General features: G+C 41.7%; 1 protein-coding gene across 3 annotated transcripts in view; it reads right to left on the reverse strand.

The window, feature by feature from the left end:
• The window catches only part of LOC134916434 (bifunctional heparan sulfate N-deacetylase/N-sulfotransferase 4-like), a 624652-nt gene that overhangs the window by 414572 nt on the left and 185476 nt on the right, over window positions 1–24604 (reverse strand). For all 3 annotated transcript variants that reach the window (XR_010177405.1, XM_063920212.1, XM_063920213.1), the window contains exon 3: window positions 9982–10069. Coding sequence is in view for 2 of the 3 variants with exons in the window: in XM_063920212.1 (XP_063776282.1) it covers window positions 9982–10069 (88 nt within the window). In the remaining variant the exon portion in view is untranslated. The remainder of the gene's footprint in view (window positions 1–9981; window positions 10070–24604) is intronic.

Genomic DNA, 24604 nt, shown 5'->3' on the forward strand with positions numbered 1-24604 from the left:
GACAAGGCTCCAGCACCGTGGATAGGAGGAATAATGTCATGTGACTGGAGTCTAACATGGCTGCGCCCATGAACAAACAAAGAAGGGGAATTAAGTACTATAGGGAAGGTGCAACACTTGCGATGTAGGCCGCAGTAGCAGAATAACATGCGCCCAGTGGCGCGCGGCGATCAGCGAGACAGGAGTGGCAGCAGAGGCCCATGGAGGACGTACATCCAGAAGGAAAATGGTGTCTCAGTATCCGGATCGTGACAACTCCATCAAGAGTAGCAATTTGATGGCTTCACGATTTATTTTTTGCTGCAAAAGAATTAGTGTAAACTATCAGATTAAAGTAGTATATCTTAAAAAAAATCACAAGTCATGGCTATGTTGCAGATTTTATTGGCCATATGGCTTAAATTTGAAAAGTATGTTGACACATTTGTACCAAATCTACCTCTCCTTCCCTGACCTCTCTTCCTCTCTCCTCACTCGCATCTCCAACTGTCTCTCTGCTATCTCTTCTTGGATGTCCCAGCCCTTTTTTAAACTTAACAAATCTAAGAATGAGTTGTCCCAACCTCACCTCCCACAATTTCATCATCTATTGATGGCAGAACTATCGCCTCTAGCCCCCATGTGTGCAGTTTTGGTGTAATGGTTGAATCCTCCCTCTCCTTCTAACCACACATACAGTCCCTCTTGCAATCCTGCCAGTTCTACCTCAAAATATTTCCATGTTCAGACCATTTCTCACCCTAGATGCTATTAAGATCCTCCTCAGTGGTCATCTCCAGATTGGGCTACTGTAGTCTCCTCCTATCTGGCCTCCCTGACAACTGGATTTCGCCACTCGAATCTATTATAAATGCTGCTGCCAGGCTCATCTTCCTCTCCAAACATACTACGTCTGCCTCCCCTATCTTACAATCCCTACACTTGCTCTCCTTCCCCTTCAGGATCCAATGCAAGCTTCTCACACTCACTTATAAGGTTGTCATTTATTCCTCTCCCATTTACACCTTATTCCATTTACACTTTCACCAATCTTCTTTGCTTCACAAATGAATGCCATCTCTCCTACCAACTGATTATGTGCTCTAACGCCTACCTCCAAGATGTTGCATGTTCTGCTTCCTATACCTTGAACTCTCTTTCTCTCCCTATCAGACTCTCTGCATCTCTACAAAACTTCAAACGGGCTCTCAAGACCCACTTCTTCATAAAACCCAGTGATCTCTACTCCTAACCCTCTGTTCTACAGTCATGGTCTACCCCATTTGTGTCACTCCTGTATAACTGTCCCTCCCCTTTAGAATATAAGCTCTCATGAGCAGGGCCCTCTCCCCATATGTGGTTTTTCTTCTTTTATTTAGACTATCTTTTACTCTATACTCCCTACAATGGCATCTAACCTTTGGTTTCTGTCACCCTGATTCTTATTTCAGTGTCATGTCCACTGATGCAGGGATGTTTATATACCATGTACTTGTTCTACATTGTCTTGTACTGTAAGTCACTGTTTTCTTATTTTGCACATGTGTTTATGTACTTTGTTAGGCACTGCAGAACCCTTGTGGTGCCTTATAAACAAAGGAAAATAATAATGATAACTATTTCTGTGCAACTCAAGAACAAAGCAACTATTAGGCAATCCTACACATTTGCCTAGGGTGCCAATGGTTAAGAGGTACCTACAATATTAATGGAATATATTTAATTGAGTGTTTTGAATGTTCACATAGTAGAATTAGCTGCTTTTACTCAACATCAGGTGTTAGACTCCCAGTCTGATGAGCAGAGCATGGTGCCTACTGTCTGTTAAAGTAAGAGCTGGTGGCAGTGAGGATTCATCATCTGACCATACTCCACTATTTTAGGGTTGATGGGGGACACCAACAAATGCATTGTAAGGCTTTGGCAAATGTATTATACCATTACTATATATCATGCAGCAGAGAGTGGAATCTATGGTGGTAAAGAGAAGAAGAAGCAGGTTCAAAATGCTTAGGCCATGGCTTGTCCAGGGGACCAGGCCTGCCAGACATGGTAATCCAAACCCACAAAATGACATAGTCATTGGTCAGCAGAACTTTAACATTTTGTGATTGTAAAACAAAATTTAGTAAATCTGCCTCCTCTAGTCCCAAGGCCCAAAAAATCCCTTGGAAACTGTGGTTTGTTAGAAGTTCTCTGTGATAATCTGGTTACTAGTTCTCAATTATAATTATTATTCAATGCCCTGCAATTGTCCCACATGCCTCAAGAAAAAAATAAGAATTTACTTACCGATAATTCTAATTCTCATAGTCCGTAGTGGATGCTGGGGACTCCGTAAGGACCATGGGGAATAGCGGCTCCGCAGGAGACTGGGCACATCTAAAGAAAGCTTTAGGACTATCTGGTGTGCACTGGCTCCTCCCCCTATGACCCTCCTCCAAGCCTCAGTTAGGATACTGTGCCCGGCTGAGCGTACACAATAAGGAAGGATTTTGAATCCCGGGTAAGACTCATACCAGCCACACCAATCACACCGTACAACTTGTGATCTGAACCCAGTTAACAGCATGATAACAGAGGAGCCTCTAGAAAAGATGGCTCACTACAGCAATAACCCGATTTTTTGGTAACAATAACTATGTACCAGTATTGCAGACAATCCGCACTTGGGATGGGCGCCCAGCATCCACTACGGACTATGAGAAATAGAATTATCGGTAAGTAAATTCTTATTTTCTCTAACGTCCTAAGTGGATGCTGGGGACTCCGTAAGGACCATGGGGATTATACCAAAGCTCCCAAACGGGCGGGAGAGTGCGGATGACTCTGCAGCACCAAATGAGAGAACTCCAGGTCCTCCTCAGCCAGGATATCAATTTTGTAGAATTTTACAAACGTATTTGCTCCTGACCAAGTAGCTGCTCGGCAAAGTTGTAAAGCCGAGACCCCTCGGGCAGCCGCCCAAGATGAGCCCACCTTCCTTGTGGAGTGGGCATTTACAGATTTTTGGCTGTGGCAGGCCTGCCACAGAATGTGCAAGCTGAATTGTACTACAAATCCAACGAGCAATAGTCTGCTTAGAAGCAGGAGCACCCAGCTTGTTGGGTGCATACAGGATAAACAGCGAGTCAGATTTCCTGACTCCAGCCGTCCTGGAAACATATATTTTCAGGGCCCTGACAACGTCTAGCAACTTGGAGTCCTCCAAGTCCCTAGTAGCCGCAGGCACCACAAATAGGTTGGTTCAGGTGAAACGCTGAAACCACCTTAGGGAGAAACTTAGGACGAGTCCTCAATTTCGCCCTGTCCGAATGGAAAATCAGATAAGGGCTTTTTTAGGATAAAGCCGCCAATTCTGACACGCGCCTGGCCCAGGCCAGGGCCAACAGCATGACCACTTTCCATGTGAGATATTTTAACTCCACAGATTTAAGTGGTTCAAACCAATGTGACTTTTGGAACCCAAAACTACATTGAGATCCCAAAGTGCCACTGGAGGCACAAAAGGAGGCTGTATATGCAGTATCCCTTTTACAAACATCTGAACTTCAGGGACTGAAGCTAGTTCTTTTTGGAAGAAAATTGACAGGGCCGAAATTTGAACCTTAATGGACCCCAATTTCAGGCCCATAGACACTCCTGTTTGCAGGAAATGTAGGAATCGACCCACTTGAATCTCCTCCGTCGGGCCTTACTGGCCTCGCACCACGCAACATATTTTCGCCAATTGCGGTGATTTTTTGCGGTTACATCCTTCCTGGCTTTGATCAGGATAGGGATGACTTCATCCGGAATGCCTTTTTTCCTTCAGGATCCGGCGTTCAACCGCCATGCCGTCAAACGCAGCCGCGGTAAGTCTTGGAACAGACAGGGTCCTTGCTGGAGCAGGTCCCTTCTTAGATGTAGAGGCCACGGATCCTCCGTGAGCATCTCTTGAAGTTCCGGTTACCAAGTCCTTCTTGGCCAATCCGGAGCCACGAATATAGTGCTTACTCCTCTCCATCTTATCAATCTCAGTACCTTGGGTATGAGAGGCAGAGGAGGGAACACATTCCCTGACTGGTACACCCACGGTGTTACCAGAGCGTCTACAGCTATTGCCTGAGGGTCCCTGGACCTGGCACAATACCTGTCGAGTTTTTCCCAACGGTTTATAATCATGTGGAAGACTTCTGGGTGAAGTCCCCACTCTCCCGGGTGGAGGTCGTGCTGAGGAAGTCTGCTTCCCAGTTGTCCACTCCCGGAATGAATACTGCCGACAGTGCTATCACATGATTTTCCGCCCAGCGAAGAATCCTTGCAGCTTCTGCCATTGCCCTCCTGCTTCTTGTGCCACCCTGTCTGTTTACGTGGGTGACTGCCGTGATGTTGTCCGACTGGATCAACACCGGCTGACCTTGAAGCAGAGGTCTTGCTAAGCTTAGAGCATTGTAAATGTCCCTTAGCTTCAGGATATTTATGTGAAGTGATGTCTCCAGGCTTGACCCTAAGCCCTGGATATTCCTTCCCTGTGTGACTGCTCCCCAGCCTCGCAGGCTGGCATCCGTGGTCACCAGGACCCAGTCCTGAATGCCGAATCTGCGGCCCTCTAGAAGATGAGCACTCTGCAACCACCACAGGAGGGACACCCTTATCCTTGGTGACAGGGTTATCCGCTGATGCATCTGAAGATGCGACCCGGACCATTTGTCCAGCAGGTCCCACTGGAAAGTTCTTGCGTGGAATCTGCCGAATGGGATTGCTTCGTAGGAAGCCACCATTTTACCCAGAGCCCTTGTGCATTGATGCACTGTTCGGTTTTAGGAGGTTCCTGACTAGCTCGGATAACTCCCTGGCTTTCTCCTCCGGGAGAAACACCTTTTTCTGGACTGTGTCCAGGATCATCCCTAGGAACAGAAGACAAGTCGTCGGAACCAGCTGCGATTTTGGAATATTGAGAATCCAATCGTGCTGCCGCAACACTACCTGAGATAGTGCTACACCGACCTCCAACTGTTCCCTGGATCTTACCCTTATCAGGGAATTGTCCAAGTAAGGGATAACTAAAATTCCCTTCCTTCGAAGGAATATCATCATTTCGGCCATTACCTTGGTAAAGACCCGGGGTGCCGTGGACCATCCATACGGCAGCGTCTGAACTGATAGTGACAGTTCTGTACCATAAACCTGAGGTACCCTTGGTGAGAAGGGTAAATTTTGACATGAAGGTAAGCATCCTTGATGTCCCGAGACATCATGTAGTCCCCTTCTTCCAGGTTCGCAATCACTGCTCTGAGTGACTCAATCTTGAATTTGAACCTCTGTATGTAAGTGTTCAAAGATTTTAGATTTAGAATCGGTCTCACCGATCCGTCCGGCTTCGGTACCACCACAGTGTGGAATAATACCCCGTTCCCTGTTGCAGGAGGGGTATCTTGATTATCACCTGCTGGGAATACAGCTTGTGAATGGCTTCCAAAACTGTCTCCCTGTCAGAAGGAGACATCGGTAAAGCCGACTTTAGGAAACGGCGAGGGGGAGACGTCTCGAATTCTAATTTGTACCCCTGAGATATCACCTGAAGGATCCAGGGGTCTACTTGCGAGTGAGCCCACTGCGTGCTGAAATTCATTGAGACGGGCCCCCCACCGTGCCTGATTCTGCTTGTAAAGCCCCAGCGTATACTGAGGGCTTGGCAGAGGCGGGAGAGGGTTTCTGTTCCTGGGAACTGGCTGATTTCTGCAGCCTTTTTCCTCTCCCTCTGTCACGGGGCAGAAAAGAGGAACCTTTTGCCCCCTTGTCCACGAAAAGACTGCGCCTGATAATACGGCGTCTTCTCATGTTGAGAGGCGACCTGGGGTACAAACGTGGATTTCCCAGCTGTTGCCGTGGCCACCAGGTCTAAAAGACCGACCCCAAATAACTCCTCCCCTTAATAAAGCAATACTTCCAAATGCCATTTGGAATACGCATCACCTGACCACTGACGTGTCCATAACCCTCTACTGGTAGAAATGGACAACGCACTTACTCTTGATGCCAGTCGGCAAATATTCCGCTGTGCATCACGCATATATAGAAATGCATCTTTCAAATGCTCTATAGGCAAAAATATACTGTCCCTATCTAGGGTATCAATATTTTCAGTCAGGGAATCCGACCACGCCGACCCAGCACGCACATCCAGGCTGAGGCGATTGCTGGTCGCAGTATAACACCAGTATGTGTGTAAATACATTTTAGGATACCCTCCTGCTTTCTATCAGCAGGATCCTTAAGGGCGGCCATCTCAGGAGAGGTTAGAGCCCTTACAAGCGTGTGAGCGTTTATCCACCCTAGGGGGTGTTTCCCAACGCACCCTAACCTCTGGCGGGAAAGGATATAATGCCAATAACATTTTAGAAATTATCAGTTGTTATCGGGGGAAACCCACGCATCATCACACACCTCATTTAATTTCTCAGATTCAGGAAAACTACAGGTAGTTTTTCCTCACCGAACATAATACCCCTTTTTGGTGGTACTCGTATTATCTGAAATGTGTAAAACATTTTTCATTGCCTCAATCATGTAACGTGTGGCCCTACTGGAAGTCACATTTGTCTCTTCACCGTCGACACTGGAGTCAGTATCCGTGTCGGCGTCTATATCTGCCATCTGAGGTAACGGGCACTTTATAGCCCCTGACGGCCTATGAGACGTCTGGACAGGCACAAGCTGAGTAGCCGGCTGTCTCATGTCAACCACTGTCTTTTATACAGAGCTGACACTGTCACGTAATTTCTTCCAACAGTTCATCCACTCAGGTGTCGACCCCCTAGGGGGTGACATCACTATTACAGGCAATCTGCTCCGTCTCCACATCATTTTTCTCCTCATACATGTCGACACAAAAGTACCGACATACAGCACACACACAGGGAATGCTCTGATAGAGGACAGGACCCCACTAGCCCTTTGGGGAGACAGAGGGAGAGTTTGCCAGCACACACCAGAGCGCTATATATATACAGGGATAACCTTATATAAGTGTTTTTCCCCTTATAGCTGCTGTATAGTTAATACTGCGCCTAATTTGTGCCCCCCTCTCTTTTTTAACCCTTTCTGTAGTGTAGTGACTGCAGGGGAGAGCCAGGGAGCTTCCCTCCAACGGAGCTGTGAGGGAAAATGGCGCCAGTGTGCTGAGGAGATAGGCTCCGCCCCCTTATCGGCGGCCTTATCTTCCCGTTTTTCTGTATATTCTGGCAGGGGTTAAATGCATCCATATAGCCCAGGAGCTATATGTGATGCATTTTTTGCCATCCAAGGTGTTTTTTATTGCGTCTCAGGGCGCCCCCCCCCAGCGCCCTACACCCTCAGTGACCGGAGTGTGAAGTGTGCTGAGAGCAATGGCGCACAGCTGCAGTGCTGTGCGCTACCTTGTTGAAGACAGGACGTCTTCTGCCGCCCATTTTCCGGACCTCTTCTGCCTTCTGGCTCTGTAAGGGGGCCGGCGGCGCGGCTCTGGGACCCATCCAAGCTGGGCCTGTGATCGTCCCTCTGGAGCTAATATCCAGTAGCCTAAGAAGCCCAATCCACTCTGCACGCAGGTGAGTTCGCTTCTTCTCCCCTTAGTCCCTCGATGCAGTGAGCCTGTTGCCAGCAGGTCTCACTGAAAATAAAAAACCTAAACTAAAACTTTCACTAAGAAGCTCAGGAGAGCCCCTAGTGTGCACCCTTCTCGTTCGGGCACAGAGATCTAACTGAGGCTTGGAGGAGGGTCATAGGGGGAGGAGCCAGTGCACACCAGATAGTCCTAAAGCTTTCTTTAGATGTGCCCAGTCTCCTGCGGAGCCGCTATTCCCCATGGTCCTTACGGAGTCCCCAGCATCCACTTAGGACGTTAGAGAAAAGGCAGTATAGGTAATTATGAAAATATTAAAAGTGATACAGGAAAGCAATAATGCATGTACTGTACATTTCAAAACTATAGGATCTTCAAAAGCCATTATAGTGGCTCTGTCTGTGAAATTAATATTTAAAAATTTTTTAAAGTGAGTATGATGCAATAACAAGTCCTTGTATCTCATTTTTACAAATAAAATAAAACACAGCTTTATCCAGATTCTTCAGAGATACTATAATGGCTTTTGAAGATCCGATAGTTTTGAAATGTACAGTACATCCAATATGGGATCAATATGTTTTCCCTAATGATGGGATCCCGGCAGTTGAAATACCGGTGCCTGAATTCCAACAGCTGGAATCCTGACCTCATGCGCAGCGTGTCCCCTCATGGGCTCACTGCGCTCACCACACTTCGGGCATGGTGGCAATAAAAGGTTCTATTCTCCCTCAGGTGGTGGCATGGACTACCACCCAAGTGGGGTTTCTGGCAAGCGGTCGTGATTCTGAACGACGGTCGGTTTCTAGCCGGCGGTCGGTTAATAATTACAATATGCCCATACTTTTCATTGAGGGATGGTTTATAACCACTGGAATTAGGCTTGGGGGGGTGGTATTTTTCAGATCTACCCCCACCATGTGTCCGGGGGAAATGGTACTAAGAATATACAGTAGTTACAGCTGATGCCACCATATGTTTATGGTGAACTTTTCCCCTAGAAACAAGTGAATATCACCCCATCCTACACTGCTTTGCTTAAAAAAAATTCATGTACTGTATTAAAAAGTTGATAGCTACAAGTACAAATATAATTCACATCTTAGTAAGAGGGCTTAATAGATCAGTACAATAACTGGCTCAGATAGCATGCACCCACTTGTGTACAGGGAACTACAGAAATTTATGTAATAGTAAGACAACTATTAATTCTATTATTATTGAACAAGAACCATCAAATTATAAACCGGCAAGCATGAAAACAGTCATTGGTAAAGTACTGTATTTTAAGTAATGAATGATGTGTATCAATATACTGTAAGTCAGCATGACTTTATGGAAGACTGATCATTAGATACTAATGTTCATATTATAAAACTGTCTAACATTATTAACACAGATTAAGTCAGTTCAACATATTTTACAAAGATTTGAACCAAACATTCTTTTTCCAGGCAAATGATAGATAAGGCTGATCAGATCTTTACAAAGTAGTCTTGGCTAGGGTAATAATTATGCTACTTTCACATTACATGGAAACAAGGTTGTTTGGAAATAATTTAGGTTTATAGAACTAGCATACATTAAAGTGAGTAGCACTTGTAGGAAACCACCTACAGTATAAGAAGAGACAGGGTTCAAATAGTACAACTTGTTTTTCATTAATTGCATTGTAAAATTGTATAAAATGAGGAAAGGGCATATTAGATGCGACCTTATTCATATGTATGAATATTTTCAATGTTAGTTAATAATGTTCATACATGTTAATTTGGCACAATATATAGAAAATTACACACTGAATTATTAATTCAAAGATTAAATATGATTATTATTTTTGGGGTTGAAATGGATTTTCTCTTCTTAGGGCAAATTTATATAATTCACCAGATATTTTCTTTGTATCTTCTGAGTCAACTTACTGTAGCAGTGTGTTTTTTACATTTATTAAAGATAGATCTCTATTCACTTGGTTGGTTCAACTTTTATTATAAAAATATCAACACATTATACAAAACAATATTGCAATCAACTTTAAAATAACATTTAAAACAAAGTATAGTACAGTACAGTATTCTGCAGATTTTACAATTATTATTTTTTCAAGAAAGTATGTTTCATTTTTTTTTTTGAGTTGGGAATTAAAATAATTATTTCTTTGATGCATGCATAAGTAGTTATAATAACAGCTTTTGTTCTCTCTATCATTCATTAATGTAGTTTGTCATATTAATAGTATCATTACGTAAATATTATATACCCTGTCTAGTTTACAATTCATTGATTATTATTATTATTATTATTATATTATGCATGTATTTTATCAAATGGCATATTTTTCCCCATAACATCTACAGTATACAATGTAATCAGTGCTATATAATGTAATCATATGCATTTTATATTAAAATTCTTACCTGTGTGATAAAACTTCCCTGAAAATCCAAGATTGAAGGTGAAATTTGCAACCTGAGTGCGCAGTAATTTTTGTGTATCTAGTAATACCTGAAAAAAATAGAAAAAAATAAATAAAATACAGAAATATAGACAATGATGTATTTATTTATTTGTATATTTATTTATTTGTTTATTTAAGATAGACCTATTTAAAGATTATCATTAAGCTTAGGTAAAAAATGAATGTGCAATATTCACTTTGCTTGCAGAGCTGGAAAAATCTCAAAATACATCTACTGTAGCTCTGCAAGGGCAGCATATGTGCTAGTTTTATGGCAGCAGAAAACATAAGAATATGTGTTGGGTCAACGCCAGAAGAAAACAGTAGTATTTGCACCTGGTTTATGCCTTGTGATGTAGTTTGATACATTTTGTACTAAATTCCAATGATACAGAACCTGATTACAAAATCTGCAGCCGCAGATGTGATTTAGTAGGCAGCAGCTGTGCAAAAAAATATGCAAATGTCACAGCCACCCGCATTTGTAATAAGATGCCCAATGGAAGCATCTCAGATCCGGGGCTTGTGTGCAAAGATGCAGACATTGGCTGCACATCAGTCGATAAGTCTATGATCATGCAGGATGGCCTGAGCCACTGTAACTGCATATGGGATCAAAGTTGCAAGCTTTGACATGACCCCAAAATGGTGGCCACATGCCTGTATTTGAGTCATCACCCCCCTACATTACCTACCATGAATGCCTTTGCCCTAAACTTACTTTGCACAAAAATCATCACTTAGACTGCCCCTGCAACACAAATAGCAGTACATGCACAGTGTGCCTTATACACATGTGCAGTACCAAAAAAGCTCCACAGCATACAATACTGACATTGTATCCATGACTAAGGCCACCAGTAAACAATTTGTACATGATATACAGCAGTATTTTAATGAATTGTCAAAAACATACAGTAAAATGTGTGTTTGTGGACATCATTGTCAATAAATACTAAGTTTAAAAAAAACAAGAATTAAAAGTACTAATTAAGTTCAATAAAATGTAACAGCCCAATGTGACTGTAGGTGGAATGATATAGTACTATGTTTGTGATCTGTTAGTGAAGAGAAGATTGGAGTAAAACAACTGTGTGATTTTCCCTGTCAAGGAGGAGGGCAGAATTAGGCAGCTACAGATGTGTCCTCATACATCTTTGCTGCAGTTACGCCAAACATCCCCTCACAGCATGATAGGTTGCATGAGAATCTTATAGCGTCTGGTGTCTTTAATGCTTCTTTTTTGCTGAAAATGTGTTTTTGTGGCAACACAGTGTAACTAGGAAGCACGAGGTGACTATGCTGATTAATGTGATATACAGGTATGACACTTGCATATCTGTGTGCGACTGAGTCTCGGAATATGAAGTGCTAAAAAAAGTAGCAGCCACAGCTTTTTTCCAATACAAGTTCTGTTCTGCTCCATATACAGACTCAAATACACACAATATACTAGTGCCATATATCAAATTAATCAACACAGTCTCCTTGTGCATTCTAAAAGGCTCCCAGCTCCCTCACACCAGGCATCTTGTGCTGCAGGGTGTGTTGAAGCTGGATGTATGAGGACACATCTGTATGTGTTATTCCTGTAAGTGAGAGGAAAGGAGGACATCACAGTACGATTGCCCATTTAAAGTTCTGTCATCAATGGTTGATGTCACGTACATATGGAGCCACGCTAATCATGGTTCCAGCTGTGCAGCTGCACGCCCACCAAGGGGTGCCTATCGCAGCATCTTGGATGCATGTGTGAGATGCGCACTCGCCCAATTCACTGCAATTGGAGCATCTATGTACATTCCCATAGCGTGGCTAGGCGCCAGATCGCCTAACCATGCCAGGAGTGCATGTTTGCGATAGATCTGCATTAGATGAGCACAGCTCCATCTGTATGTGAATGTAACCACCATCTTATCTCCTTCACTGGATCTCCCCCATCGATGGTAAAACTATAAACCATTGAAAGCAAACTATTGATGGTTGGTAGCTATCAATGGTTAATGGCCAATTCTACTTCACCACCAGGAATTGGAAAGGAGAGGGGGAGATCCTGTGTCCCTCTGGGCTTTGGGGAGTGGGATGCTATCACATGGGCACCAGAGTGAAGAGAGGAGAGACACCCCATTTTGTTGGGAGTAGGGATTGCTGTTCATGTGCAGCCTAGCATCAAGAGAGTGAAATAAGGAGAGCAGAGGGAGTCACCCAAAGGCTTCCCGATTTCATATATAGCAGGTGTACCCATACAAAAGCCCCTAGCAGACAATAAGGCTAAAATAAAGCAGATCTATAAGAGGGTACAAGAGGGAGTGAAATCCTGAGAGATGGCTGAGACAGATGAAGAGCCCTAAAGCATGAAGGGAAGTGCTGCAAAACTGTGAGTTAGTGAAATTGATATTCTGTGAAATGCAGAACAAATGAATGATATGGGAAAGATGACCCCATTGGACCGATGACAATTTATAGACCAGTGAATAATAAAGTCTGTATATCATTGGCCCTATGAAGTGAGAAGGACAATAAGGCAAACATATATAGAAAGTCAATATATCTCTATGTATACAAATCTATCTACAGATGTAACCATGGCAATGTTACTGTGATGCAACATGCTGCATCATGACATGCTGCATGGCATGCCAGGCTGCAACCTTCCGCACCTGGTATTCACTTATTTAATTCCTCTATCTATCTATCTATCTATCTATCTATCTATCTATCTATCCATCCCACAACTTAAAATACAGGGATATTTATAAAACCTTCTAAAAAGTAAAAGAGGAAATATTGCCCCTAGTATCCAATCAGAGTCTGTTATTTTCTACAATTTACTACATAAATGGCAACTACAATGTTATTGGTTGTTTGGAAAACACTGCCACTTTTCCTATTTAAAATGTTTTGATAAATCTCAATTATAGAAATTACAGAAAAGAGACAACAGGAGAAAGGTCCTAAGGACACCAATAACAATATAAGTATCAGTGGGGAAAAAGATGCACTTAGCCAATCAGAAATTAGCTGACAATCAACATCATCATTAGTGCATATTTTGGCACCCACAAGTTGCTAGCCTCTTGGTAGGATCATTTGATTCAGAGATCTGATCTGGCTAGTTGGCAATTACAAGAACATGCCCCTTACCAATTCTGCCTCTCTAAGCATAAGGTGCACAATGTAAAGCTTGGCATACACTGTATGGGAGCAAATGCCAATTGACCATTTTCTCCCAAACACTGGAATATGGACAAAGTGGTAATTCAGATAAATTGGTTAAAGCCATGATTGTCTGACTAATTGGTTAAATCCATGATTGAACTGAACTACCATTTTTCAATTTTTCAGTGTTTGGGAGCAAATGCTAGATTGTCATTTGCTCGGATACATTCAGATGGTCTGCCAATTAATTGTATAGTGTATGCCCAGTTTAACAGATACAAAATGGTTGTGTAATATTTTATGTGTGTGTGGATACAGATGTGTTCACTTACATCTAGCTTCCTGGCGCGTAAAACAGCACTTCTAGTCATGCCATGCAGTGCAACGTTTTCCATTAAAATGCATCTTAGTCACAAAATTATGTGAATAGGATGTACTGTACAAGCAGCTTTTGCTTATTAAAATTATATGTGGTATGCCTATATTCTGTGTTTGACCTCGTCTGTACCTGCATAAAATATGCTACTATATGCAGAAGATACTGAAATCTACCTATCCTCATAAGATTTGTCACCATCTGTATCGGTCCATGTCACTGAATGACTTTTTGACGTTTCCTCTTGGATGTCATCTTGCCACCTCAAACTTAATATTTCCAAAACAGAATTAATTATATTTACACCAAACAATAGTTATAATAATAGAACAATCTGCTATCACTATCACGGTTTAAAACTTAATCCTACAACACAAGTTCGCTGCCTAAGTGTCATCCACGACTATGAACTGTCCTTTGTTCGCCACATTCAATCTGTCTCTAAATCTTGCTACATTCATCTAAAAACATATCCAAAATATGTCCACACCTTACACAAGACTACTGCAAAAACTGTAATCCATGCTCTCACTAACTCCCCAATTGATTATTGCATTAGACTTCTACCTGGTCTTACCAAAAAGAGACTCTCACTACCACAATCCATTCTGAATGCTTCTGCCAGGCTAATCTTCCTTGCTAGACATTCATGGTCTGCGGATCTACTCTGTCAGTACCTCCATTCTACTGTATTCAATCTAAAATACTTTTCAAGGCCATTAACCAAACTACACTACATCTCTTCGTTTATCTCAAATTATTTCCCAACTCAGCCTCTTCGCTCTTCACAAGATCAATGGAGTAAATTTACTGAGGTGGGAGTTATTTTAGAACTGGTGATTTTGCCCATAGCAATCAATCAATCAATCAATCAATCAATCAATCATATTCTATATATTATCTTCTAGAAGCAGCTAGATAAATGTTAAGTAGAACCTGATTGGTTGCTATGAGCAACATCACCAGTTCTAAAATAAAACTCCCACCTTAGTAATTTTACCCCATTGTCTCTCATCCACACTCATTGTTCGCTCCCATTCACAATTGCAGGACTTTCTTTGGGCTGCACCCAATCTGTGGAATGCCCATCCACGCACAATAAGACTTTGCTCTAGTCTACAAACTTTTAAGCATTCCCTGAAAACTCACATCCTCAGGCAAGATAATAAAATTCTGGAACCTCCAACATAACCTTCATAAACCTTCATATCCAATTACATCCCCACTGTACAGTCCACACATACCCTCACATGTTTTCTCTTTCTTCACTTTACCATCCTCCTGACCCCAGGCCAACATTGCTGTGTGACCATAGCTTACCTATTTCCATATAGATTGCTAGCTTTCGAGCAGGGCTTTCTTACCTCTATGAATTTCTTATTACCCAGTCTTGGTTTTTCACTGTTGTTTGCAATTGTTTTGTTTTATTTTATCACTGTTTTCAATTGTAAAACACAATGGAATTTGCTGCGCTATATAACAATCTGTTAATAAATATATAAATATTACTTTACAGTCTAAGTGGTTGTTTTCCTAGAAAACACTGTAACTTAGCATTTTGTATGCAGATACAGCTGCAGGTGCACACAGAATATAGATATGCCACATTTAATTTTAATCATCAAAAGTTGCTTCTGTATCTTATTTGCATAGTGATGTGAAAGAGATCCATTTTCAGTAAAAAAAGATGCCAAACACTAACAGAGTTGCATGGGACCTGTCAGCTCACTCATGCCAGGCATCTCCTGCTGTGTGGCATACTGAGGCAAGATGTATGAGGACACATCTGTAGTACAAAAAGGTGCAATTTGTTCTATTCAGTGATGCCTATACCCAGCTATACATTAGCTTACATGTGTTTTTGTTCCCACACGTTTAAGCAACAATGCAGACAACTAAAAAAAATAAAAAAAATAATTCTACTACTTTAACTTACACCCCTTTCAGACAGAGAAAAGAACCCAGAAATTTCCCGGCTCTGGAAGGGTCAACCGGGGATTTTTTTCTGTCTGAAAGGGTCAACACGGGACTGAATTCCCGGGACTTCAACCCAGGTTGCCACCTAGGTTTTTCCCGCATCGTACATGAGTTGCCCGCTGTCTGAAAGGGTCCGTCCCAGGATTTTAGAAATGGGTCATGGTTAACAGCGCTGATTGGCTGACCTGGCAGGAGTACTGGCGACTGGCTGAGCAGCAGGGTCTCTCTGATTGGCTAAGTGGGCGTGGCACTGGTGCTGGCGTGTGAGGTTACAATTGTGCTGCAGGAGAGATGTATGAGAGAGACAGCATGGTGCCCAGGAAGGAGGGAGAGATAAGGGAGCTGCTTAGTGGGGAGGAGGAGATCCATAAGCAGATCACTGAGACAGTGAAGAACACAACATTGTACACCAACATTGCCAAGATACTTACCTCAAGGGGCATTGAGCACACACAGCAGCAGATAGTGAATAAACTGAAAGCTCTCCGAAAATATTACAACAAAGTTCACGACCACAACAGGAGGAAAAGTGGTGCTGCTAGATTGGAGTGGGTTTACTATGATCAGTGCAATTAAGTTTTTGGCAATTCTGCACTGGTTAATCCCATTACCATTTCTTCGTCCAGTTGTGCATCCTCACGAAGCGCTACCCCAGAGAACAGCCAATCCATTCCACCAACGCCACCAATGTTCCGTGATGACATCACTGAGATCAGCGACACCGATCCGATGGCTGCTGTGGGGTACCCAGTCACCAATACTATTGAGGTGGATGCCAGTGGAAGTAGCACAGGGACTCGGGCTGGGACACCAACTTCTGTGCAGAGTGAGACCCCAAAGTTGCGTAGGAACAGTAAGTTGTTTTTGTTTTACTTTACACACACTTAAGATTTTAGTTTTATTTAAAATCCAGATTATAGTATGGGCCATATTCCACAATGATGTTGTTTGCACTTGTTATTATTTTTAAATGCTGTGTTACACATGCAGTTCCTGTCTGTCATGTTTTCATCAATATCAGTAGGCCTCATTAGCTGTTGGACCATTTATGAGTAATAACGACTGCTAACAACATCATAGGCCTGTACACACCTGCACGAATAGCACAGATTATCCTTTAGAAAGGATAATTCATGCATAGCATGCAGTGTTTGTACAATTGCGCACTTCCATCACACATAATAGCTTTGTCTTGACCGATACTCAAAATGTATATGTTGTAGTATGTAGCTAGTGCGCAAGAGGTAGCACATATATGCTGACATCACTGCTATTTGATTTTTATATTGTATTTTTACCTCCATTTCTTGTCTTTGATTTACCTGAACAGAAGAAAAAAAACTTCAAGGAAGGAGCAAGCTACGCGCATAATGACAAGAATCCTGGTCAATCAGCTGCGAGATTCCAAAGCTGAAATGCAGGCACAGGAGGATTCCCGACTCCAACGCTTTTTTGACAACAAGAAAGAGTTACAAAATTAATTTCTCACGCAACTTGTGGGTATGCATGAACGCATTTCCAGGGAAATCAGAGAGGCACAGAAGTCCTTTCTTAACGGTCTGGTGTCTAGATTACACAATAAGCACCCTCCACACTCTCCACACCCTTATCAAGTGTATCCTCCTCACTATTCTGAGGGCATTTATTCCAACTACCAGCAACATAGCAGAGGCATGGAGTTTATGGAAACAAACCCCTCAAATCCACCTAATGCTACTCCACAAGGCACTGTGCATAATAGTCCAGATGGTACAGGGAATACTATTCACTATGGTGCAGTGCATAGTTATCTAGATGGCACAGGGAATAATTTTTCACATGGCCCTGTGGCAAATAATCTTTACTCTCCGTCTTTTGTCTTTTTGAAAATGTTCATGTGTATTAAGCACTTTACAGGCCATACCTGCCCATTACCTACACACATTATGCCTTCTAATTATGTGTCTAATGTCTATACACATTATGGCCTATTTATGTTAAAAAATTTAAGAAGCCGTTTAAACTGTAAAGATGTTATATTTAAAATGATACATGTGAGGTAACGTGTACATAACTTTTTCATAAACAATAAAACCAAAACTTTGTCAGCAACAATAAAAACAAAACTTTTTTGCAACATATCCCTTGTTCCCTACTGTGTCATAGTTAGCAGTGAGGGTGTTGCAGATTTCCTCAGCACTGCCACTACCTATCTCCCCCTCGTAGGCTGCTTCTGCTGATTCTACCGGAGTATTGCACAGTTCAGAGTCCTTAACATTCCACTCAGGTAAAAAAAGTGTTCCTTCTGCATCTCCCAAAAAATTGTGGAGGATACAGCAAGCAGCAACTACATCTGGCACCAGGGTGATGGCAATGTCATTGCGCTTTAGTAGACACTGCCAGCGCCCCTTCAGTCTCCCAAAGGCATTCTCCACCACCATCATGGCCGAGCTGAGAGTGTGGGTGAAATTTTCTTGTTCCGGAGAGAGTGGGAGATGCTGTGTGAAGCCCTTGATAAGCCAACGTCTCAAAGGGTTATGCTGCATCTCCAATAAGGCGCAACGGGATTTCCACTCCATCAACAAACTTTGATTTCTGTAATGGGAATAAAATATATAGTATAGGTGGCATACATAATGTTCAGGAAAGTACAGGAAATAATTAGGAATTCCAACAATCTAATCCTGACATGGGTGAGATAAGTATCCTAAACCTTCCCACCCCTCCCCTACCGCCTAACCCTCCCTTTCTGCAGCCTAATCCTAACCTGCCCCCTTGGTGCCTAACCCTACTCTCCATCCATCCTTACCCACCTTCGGGCTCACAGCTGTGAGGATCCTTACTGCAAACCTTTCCCATATTCCATGGTGAAACAAAATTATGTCAAACTTGCATGCCACCAGCTGTTGTGGAACAATACATGCCAGCATGCCCTTCCACAGTTTCAGCACCCCCCAAATAGAGAGTTTGTGCCAGGGGCATGCTGGGAGGTTTAGTTCCACAGCTGCTATAGTTTAACACCCCTGCTACACAGCATAAGAGGCCGGCCCTATACCGTAATTGCAATCTATTGTATTATTATTCTGCTGTGAAAAATATAATCCACAAAAAGAGATATATTTACCTCTCTAGGCAGTGTTAGACTGGGGCATGAAGGGCCCACTGGGGAAATGCAGTGATAGGGGCCCATTCTTAGAGGCTTGTCTACCCATTAATGCATGGTCTGGGCCCCTTGATAAATATATATAGTAAATACTGCTAGTGCATGCATGATAACGTACCAGATTAAAAACAGCAATGCACTGTAGAAAATACATCATCGTCTGGTGCAGTATAATGTGACATATGCATAATGTATAACTGAGAGGGTGGGGCCCCAGGCAGTGGGGCCCACCGGTGGTTTCCCCTGTACCCCTATGGGCAAGTCCAAGCCTGTCTATAGGGAACAACCAGCCATGTTGGTTCAACTCTGAAATCTAGAACAATTCAGAGTTGGCAAGTACCCAGGAGTCGTGAGCATGACCAGGCCAGCCAATGAAGAAATCTGTGAAAACTGAACAGTATACATATTAGCTGTGTTTAACAATACACATCATGGACCCAGCATATGACTCACATTAAAACACACCATACTACTTACCAATACCTATGGTCCACTACAGCCTGCAGTATGATGGAGTGCCAGCCTTTTCGGTTATAGTAATCAGCTGGGTTGTCTCTGGGGGTAATAATGGGTATGTGGGTCACATCTATGGCTCCAGCACACTGGGGATATTTATGTCGCAGGAAACCTTTTATGGTATCATCCAGCCGGTCACCTTTTGGTAAGGATATGAAGTGGTGATAAAGGGTTTCCAGCAATGCCTGGGTCACTTCCCTCACTAGCACACACACTGTCGAAATGCCAACACTGAACAATCAGGAGATGGTACAGTATTCCCCTGGGGTTGCATACCACCACAACACAATCACCAGTCTCCTGCAAGGCTCATTGGTCTTGCAGTAGTTGGTGCTTCCCCTGGTAAGTGCTGGAATGAAAAGTTCCAGCAGGTAGTAAAACATACCACGCGACACCCGAAAGTGTGCCATCCACTACTCTGGCTGATAAGCTTCCACGGTCACCCAGAAAGCTTGTCCATGCCTGCAGCCTCTGGTCCACAACAATCAATTAGTCGCACTGGTAAATCTCAGGGTAGATGTAATGCTGCCCAAAATCAGGGCTCTCCTCATGCACAAATACAGGCATGGAGTATTAGTCCTCTCTGCCAGAAATTGCTCCCTTCTCCTCTTGGCATAAAACTGTGCCAGGTAGCATAGTGCAAGCAGCTGCATCAGGCTCTCATTTGCTGTGTGAAACAGCAAAAAACAGCAAGAACTCAGGAACTCCGGGCTACTCAGCTGTAACTCGTCGGCCATGGTTAATGCAATGCTGTAAGCAGTCACCGCCCAATTTTCATGACCTCATCTCTGTGTGCCATAAAAACAGTCAATTTATTATGACACACAAGTCTATTGAAGGGCTGACATGGGTTCTGTCTGAAAGGGGTTGACTTGGGAATAATCCGGGTTATGGGGGTAATTCAGAGTTGATTGCAGCAGCAAATTTGTTAGCGGTTGGGCAAAACCATGTGCACTGCTGGTGTGGCAGATATAACATTTGCAGAGAGATTTAGATTTGGGAGGGTTATATTGTTTCTGTGCAGGGTAAATACTGGCTGCTTTATTTTTACACTGCAATTTAGATTTCAGTTTGAACACAACCCACCCAAATCTAACTCTCTCAGTGCATGTTATATCTGCCCACCCTGCAGTACACATGGTTTTGCCCAACTGCTAACAAATTTGCTGCTGCGATCAACTCTGAATTAGGCCCAAAATGTGCTGTGTGAAAGGGGGTTAGGAACTGTAACCTGGGTTTTTCCCAGCTTCACAAAACCGGAAAAAAACTGGGAATTTGAGATTTTTCTGTGTGAAAGTGGTATAACAGAATAATTAAAAGGAAGCAACCTTTTGGAGGAGGTAATGGAGAGTGTCTGGAAAAATGCAGGAGTGTTGAGACATTTTTTGGGAGCATGTCTTGGCGTTCAAATGCAATCTTGTATGCATAAAACATTGTGTCAGTGATGCTGCTCCCATGGCCATTCTGCACAACCATGAAGGCACCCTGAAAGTCGATGTTCCTGGCATTTGCATCGCAATTGCGATGGAGTACACAGGAGCTGACAGTGTTGTGATGGCTTTGGTTGGTGTCTCTGTTCACTTTTGGGGGCTGCTACACTTGTGCTGCCTTGCATTTCCATTATTGAAAAGGATTGCTGATGCATCGGCACTGCTACTGCAACTAATCAGGCCCAGTGTCAGATTTGGATATATACAAGTAAACATTTGTCTAATACTTACTTGGTTACTACTTGCTTTTTCTACTCCAAATGTATTTCCATTATTCTTTTAGCCAACTGCTTTTACTGTGCTTAGACCATTGTGCATAATAAGGGTAATTTACAGTATAAGATGGGTCATTAAAAGAGAGATACAATGTAAACACCACTGAAAGTGAAGTGTTTTGAAAAGATACTTATGAAATGTTTCAATTAGAAGTAATGAAACACTCCTTTTTGACACTCCATCTCATGCTCACATTCCCCCTGCTTACAGTACGTCTGGAATTGCAAATAAGGGACAACAAAATTCAGTACACTCCAGAATAGTGGGTAATTCAATTGTGAGTGAAGTTCTTGAACTCACAAGTTAATGCAGCCACACTTTACGGCACTTTAGGGTTAGGTTCTCAGCCCCATAGTGCCACAAGGGTTGCAAGATGAGGTGCCATTGCTGCCATTTTTTCTCAAGCTTTCAAAGTCTACAGTAACTAAGTCTTTATTAGGTTAAAGAAAAGAAGGGTATTTCAAATATTATTTTTGCACCAACATGATACTGTATGTGCCAAAGACAAAATACCATTACACATAGGTAAAATTAAGAATATGGGATACTGAAATGCCAGCTATGTAAACATCATAAGTAACTTTTATTTTATTGCTTTTTATTCATTTTGCTGTGATACATATTGCAAAAGTTCCACAGACTCTTTACATTTTTCTTTTGCTTGTCACTCACTGCTACAGTATGTGATGTTTTTTTTTTTCTTCACAGTCTGTAACGGGAATTCTGCCAAAATATTTAAAGTGCTGTCAATTGTCACGTCTTATCAAATCACCAGCTCCAACTGAGAAAGAACAGAAGTTCACACACTTTATAATTTTGAAATTTTAGACTGTTAATATAAAAAATACACATTCTGTTCAGGTTGTAAATTATTAACAAAAATTTGTTCTTTGGATAATTTGCTGATAAAACACAATGGGAGAAATTTTCTAAGCAGTGTTTGCAGTTTATAAATGAATACACATCGGATGGGAATTTAAGTTCCATATTGCAGTCCTGCAGTTTGAAAGCTAAACATTAAAATAGAATTTGATATATTGTTGCAATATTCAAAACAAAACCTTAAACCCCACCAATCTGAATGCCGTGTAAAACTACATGATAAATAGTGTAAGTTACAAAATATTGCCATAACTTAATATAGATAATTGCACTTTAGGAAAAGAAAGAAAGAAAGAAAGAAAGAAAGAAAGAAAGAAAGAAAGAAAGAAAGAAAGAAAGAAAGAAAGAAAGAAAGAAAGAAAGAAAGAAAGAAAGAAAGAAAGAAAGAAAGAAAAATAACTAAAAAGAGAGAGAAGAAGAAAGAAAGAAAGAAAGAAAGAAAGAAAGAAAGAAAGAAAGAAAGAAAGAAAGAAAGAAAGAAAGAAAGAAAGAAAGAAAAATAAAGAAAGAAACCTAAGATCAATATAAATAATTACTGACTCCATCAGTTTTAATTATTTTTTCTCACCATAAGGAAAAAATGAAACACCCATATTAAATAAACAGCTAACATATTTATTTTGGATATCTTATCTCCAAATCACTCTTAAAAAATTGTCCCCAGCATTTCAAATCCCGACCACCCGCAGTTCATACCGAACCCACTCAAGTTTGTGGTTTAGTTGTAATTCTTTACTCTGAACTCTGTATGAAATCCTGTTGCAAACATGCACAGTAGGAAACATTTTCAGAATCCACACATACAGTATCTCACACATGATGATGAAGAACTCATGGACTCATTGGGGCTGATTGTGATTTGGCTTAATATCTGTGAAAAGCAAATAGATAGCTTTTCCATACAGTGCACACACAGATGCAAATTTACATATCTCCATCCTCTCCTGGGACTTACGAGTTTCGAACTGATCTGTTTTCCAGTAAAACTAGTTGTTTTGGGGCAGCAGCAATGCCAGTGTGTGGAACCACCCTTAAATGTGGGAGTGACATGGAAATGTTTTCATGACTAGGCTTTCATCCCTACAATGTATATATGATCGATGTTAGTCTCTATATTGATTGGTTGTATTTTATGAAATATAAAATACATCATATGATATAATGTCATTAAAAACCCTGCATTCCATACAGCTTGGGTGAAATTTACTAAACTGCAGTTAGCCCAAACAACTGATTTTTATGCACTTTGTTGTGTGGTTTGTAAACTTTGCACTTTACTAAATGTCAAAGCAAACATATAACAGCATTAATGAAAACTGTCTGATCTGAAACTGCAGTTGTGGTTTTACACATGGGCAGCATAATGTATTATACAATGGTTTACCAAAACTCATGGAAAACAGTTGCTCATCAGTAAACAGCTTAAAAGAACTTAAAATAAAAAAATTAAAATAAAACAAAGCTACACTTACAGTTACAGTCACAATCATACTCAGCATGAAGCTATTGGTAGAGGTGGTTACAGAAAGAAAACAGTCCTGCATATTGAGAGTACCCTGTGGTACTGAGCCTTTCCAGGTACCTATGGCTATGGGGTTCCTTAAGTAAAATTGTGAAAATAATGAAAAAACTTGTGATACTAAAAATGCCAGTGTACACTGACAAACCATATGGGCTGGATGTAATGATGCCAGAGTTCAGCGGACATGCAGAATGCCAGCTGAACTCAGACTTTTTTAAAGTGGTAATCACTTACAAGGCAAAACCATGCCTTGTAACTCGTTGCCCTTTTAAAAAAAAGACAGAGTTCGGCCGGAATACCGCATAGCCGCCGAACTCAGGCATCATTACATCCATTCCTGACCCATATATTTCTGTATGTTAGTGCTTACAGATGTACAAGTTGCGCCAAGAAAATATGCACCAGTGCATACCTGCATTTGTAGTGCTACAAGGAAATAAGATGTTTAGTAATGTAGGCTGATCTTTGAAATGTAAGGGAAGTGACCTTTTTTTCTTTATACTTAACTGAGCCTTAAAGGGTAGTTTGCAAATAGTGCACAGTATATTTGTACCTCACTAAGCCACATTGGCAAACTGCAGTAGATTTTATCATGCGGTTTGGCATCAACTGCATGAGACTTAATAAATCCTGCTGTTTGGATCTGAATCCCACATCCAGTGTGTTTGCAAAGACATACAAAACTTCTGCTTAGTAAATTACCTCCTCATCACTTATCTCAAAATATCTCCCAACTGTCCTCTCTGCTATGTCCACAATACATGTCTCAAATCCACACTCATTTCCTACTCCCATTGAGGAACAGAGCACTTTTATCTATGTCCACCCACTCTATGAATTATCTCCCTCGTACAAGCCTTTCCCCTATTTCCAAACCTTCAAGAGCTCACCGAAAACTTATAAATTCAGGCAAGTTTATCAACTTTTGAATCAGTTTCTTAACCTCCTTAGACAATTCTATCTAATTACCACCTTTCTACACTGTTATTTCCATACTTACACTTATTCTCCTTCTACACTCAAACAAGCTTTGAACCCCAAACCAACATTGCCATCTGTCTGGACCAATATGCGTGAATCAAATTGCTATTTTACTACTCTATGAATTATCTCCCTCGTACAAGCCTTTCCCCTATTTCCAAACCTTCAAGAGCTCACTGAAAACTTATAAATTCAGGCAAGTTTATCAACTTTTGAATCAGTTTCTTAACCTCCTTAGACAATTCTATCTAATTACCACCT

This window comes from Pseudophryne corroboree, chromosome 1, assembly GCF_028390025.1.
Source record: "Pseudophryne corroboree isolate aPseCor3 chromosome 1, aPseCor3.hap2, whole genome shotgun sequence".
Lineage (NCBI taxonomy): Eukaryota > Metazoa > Chordata > Amphibia > Anura > Myobatrachidae > Pseudophryne > Pseudophryne corroboree.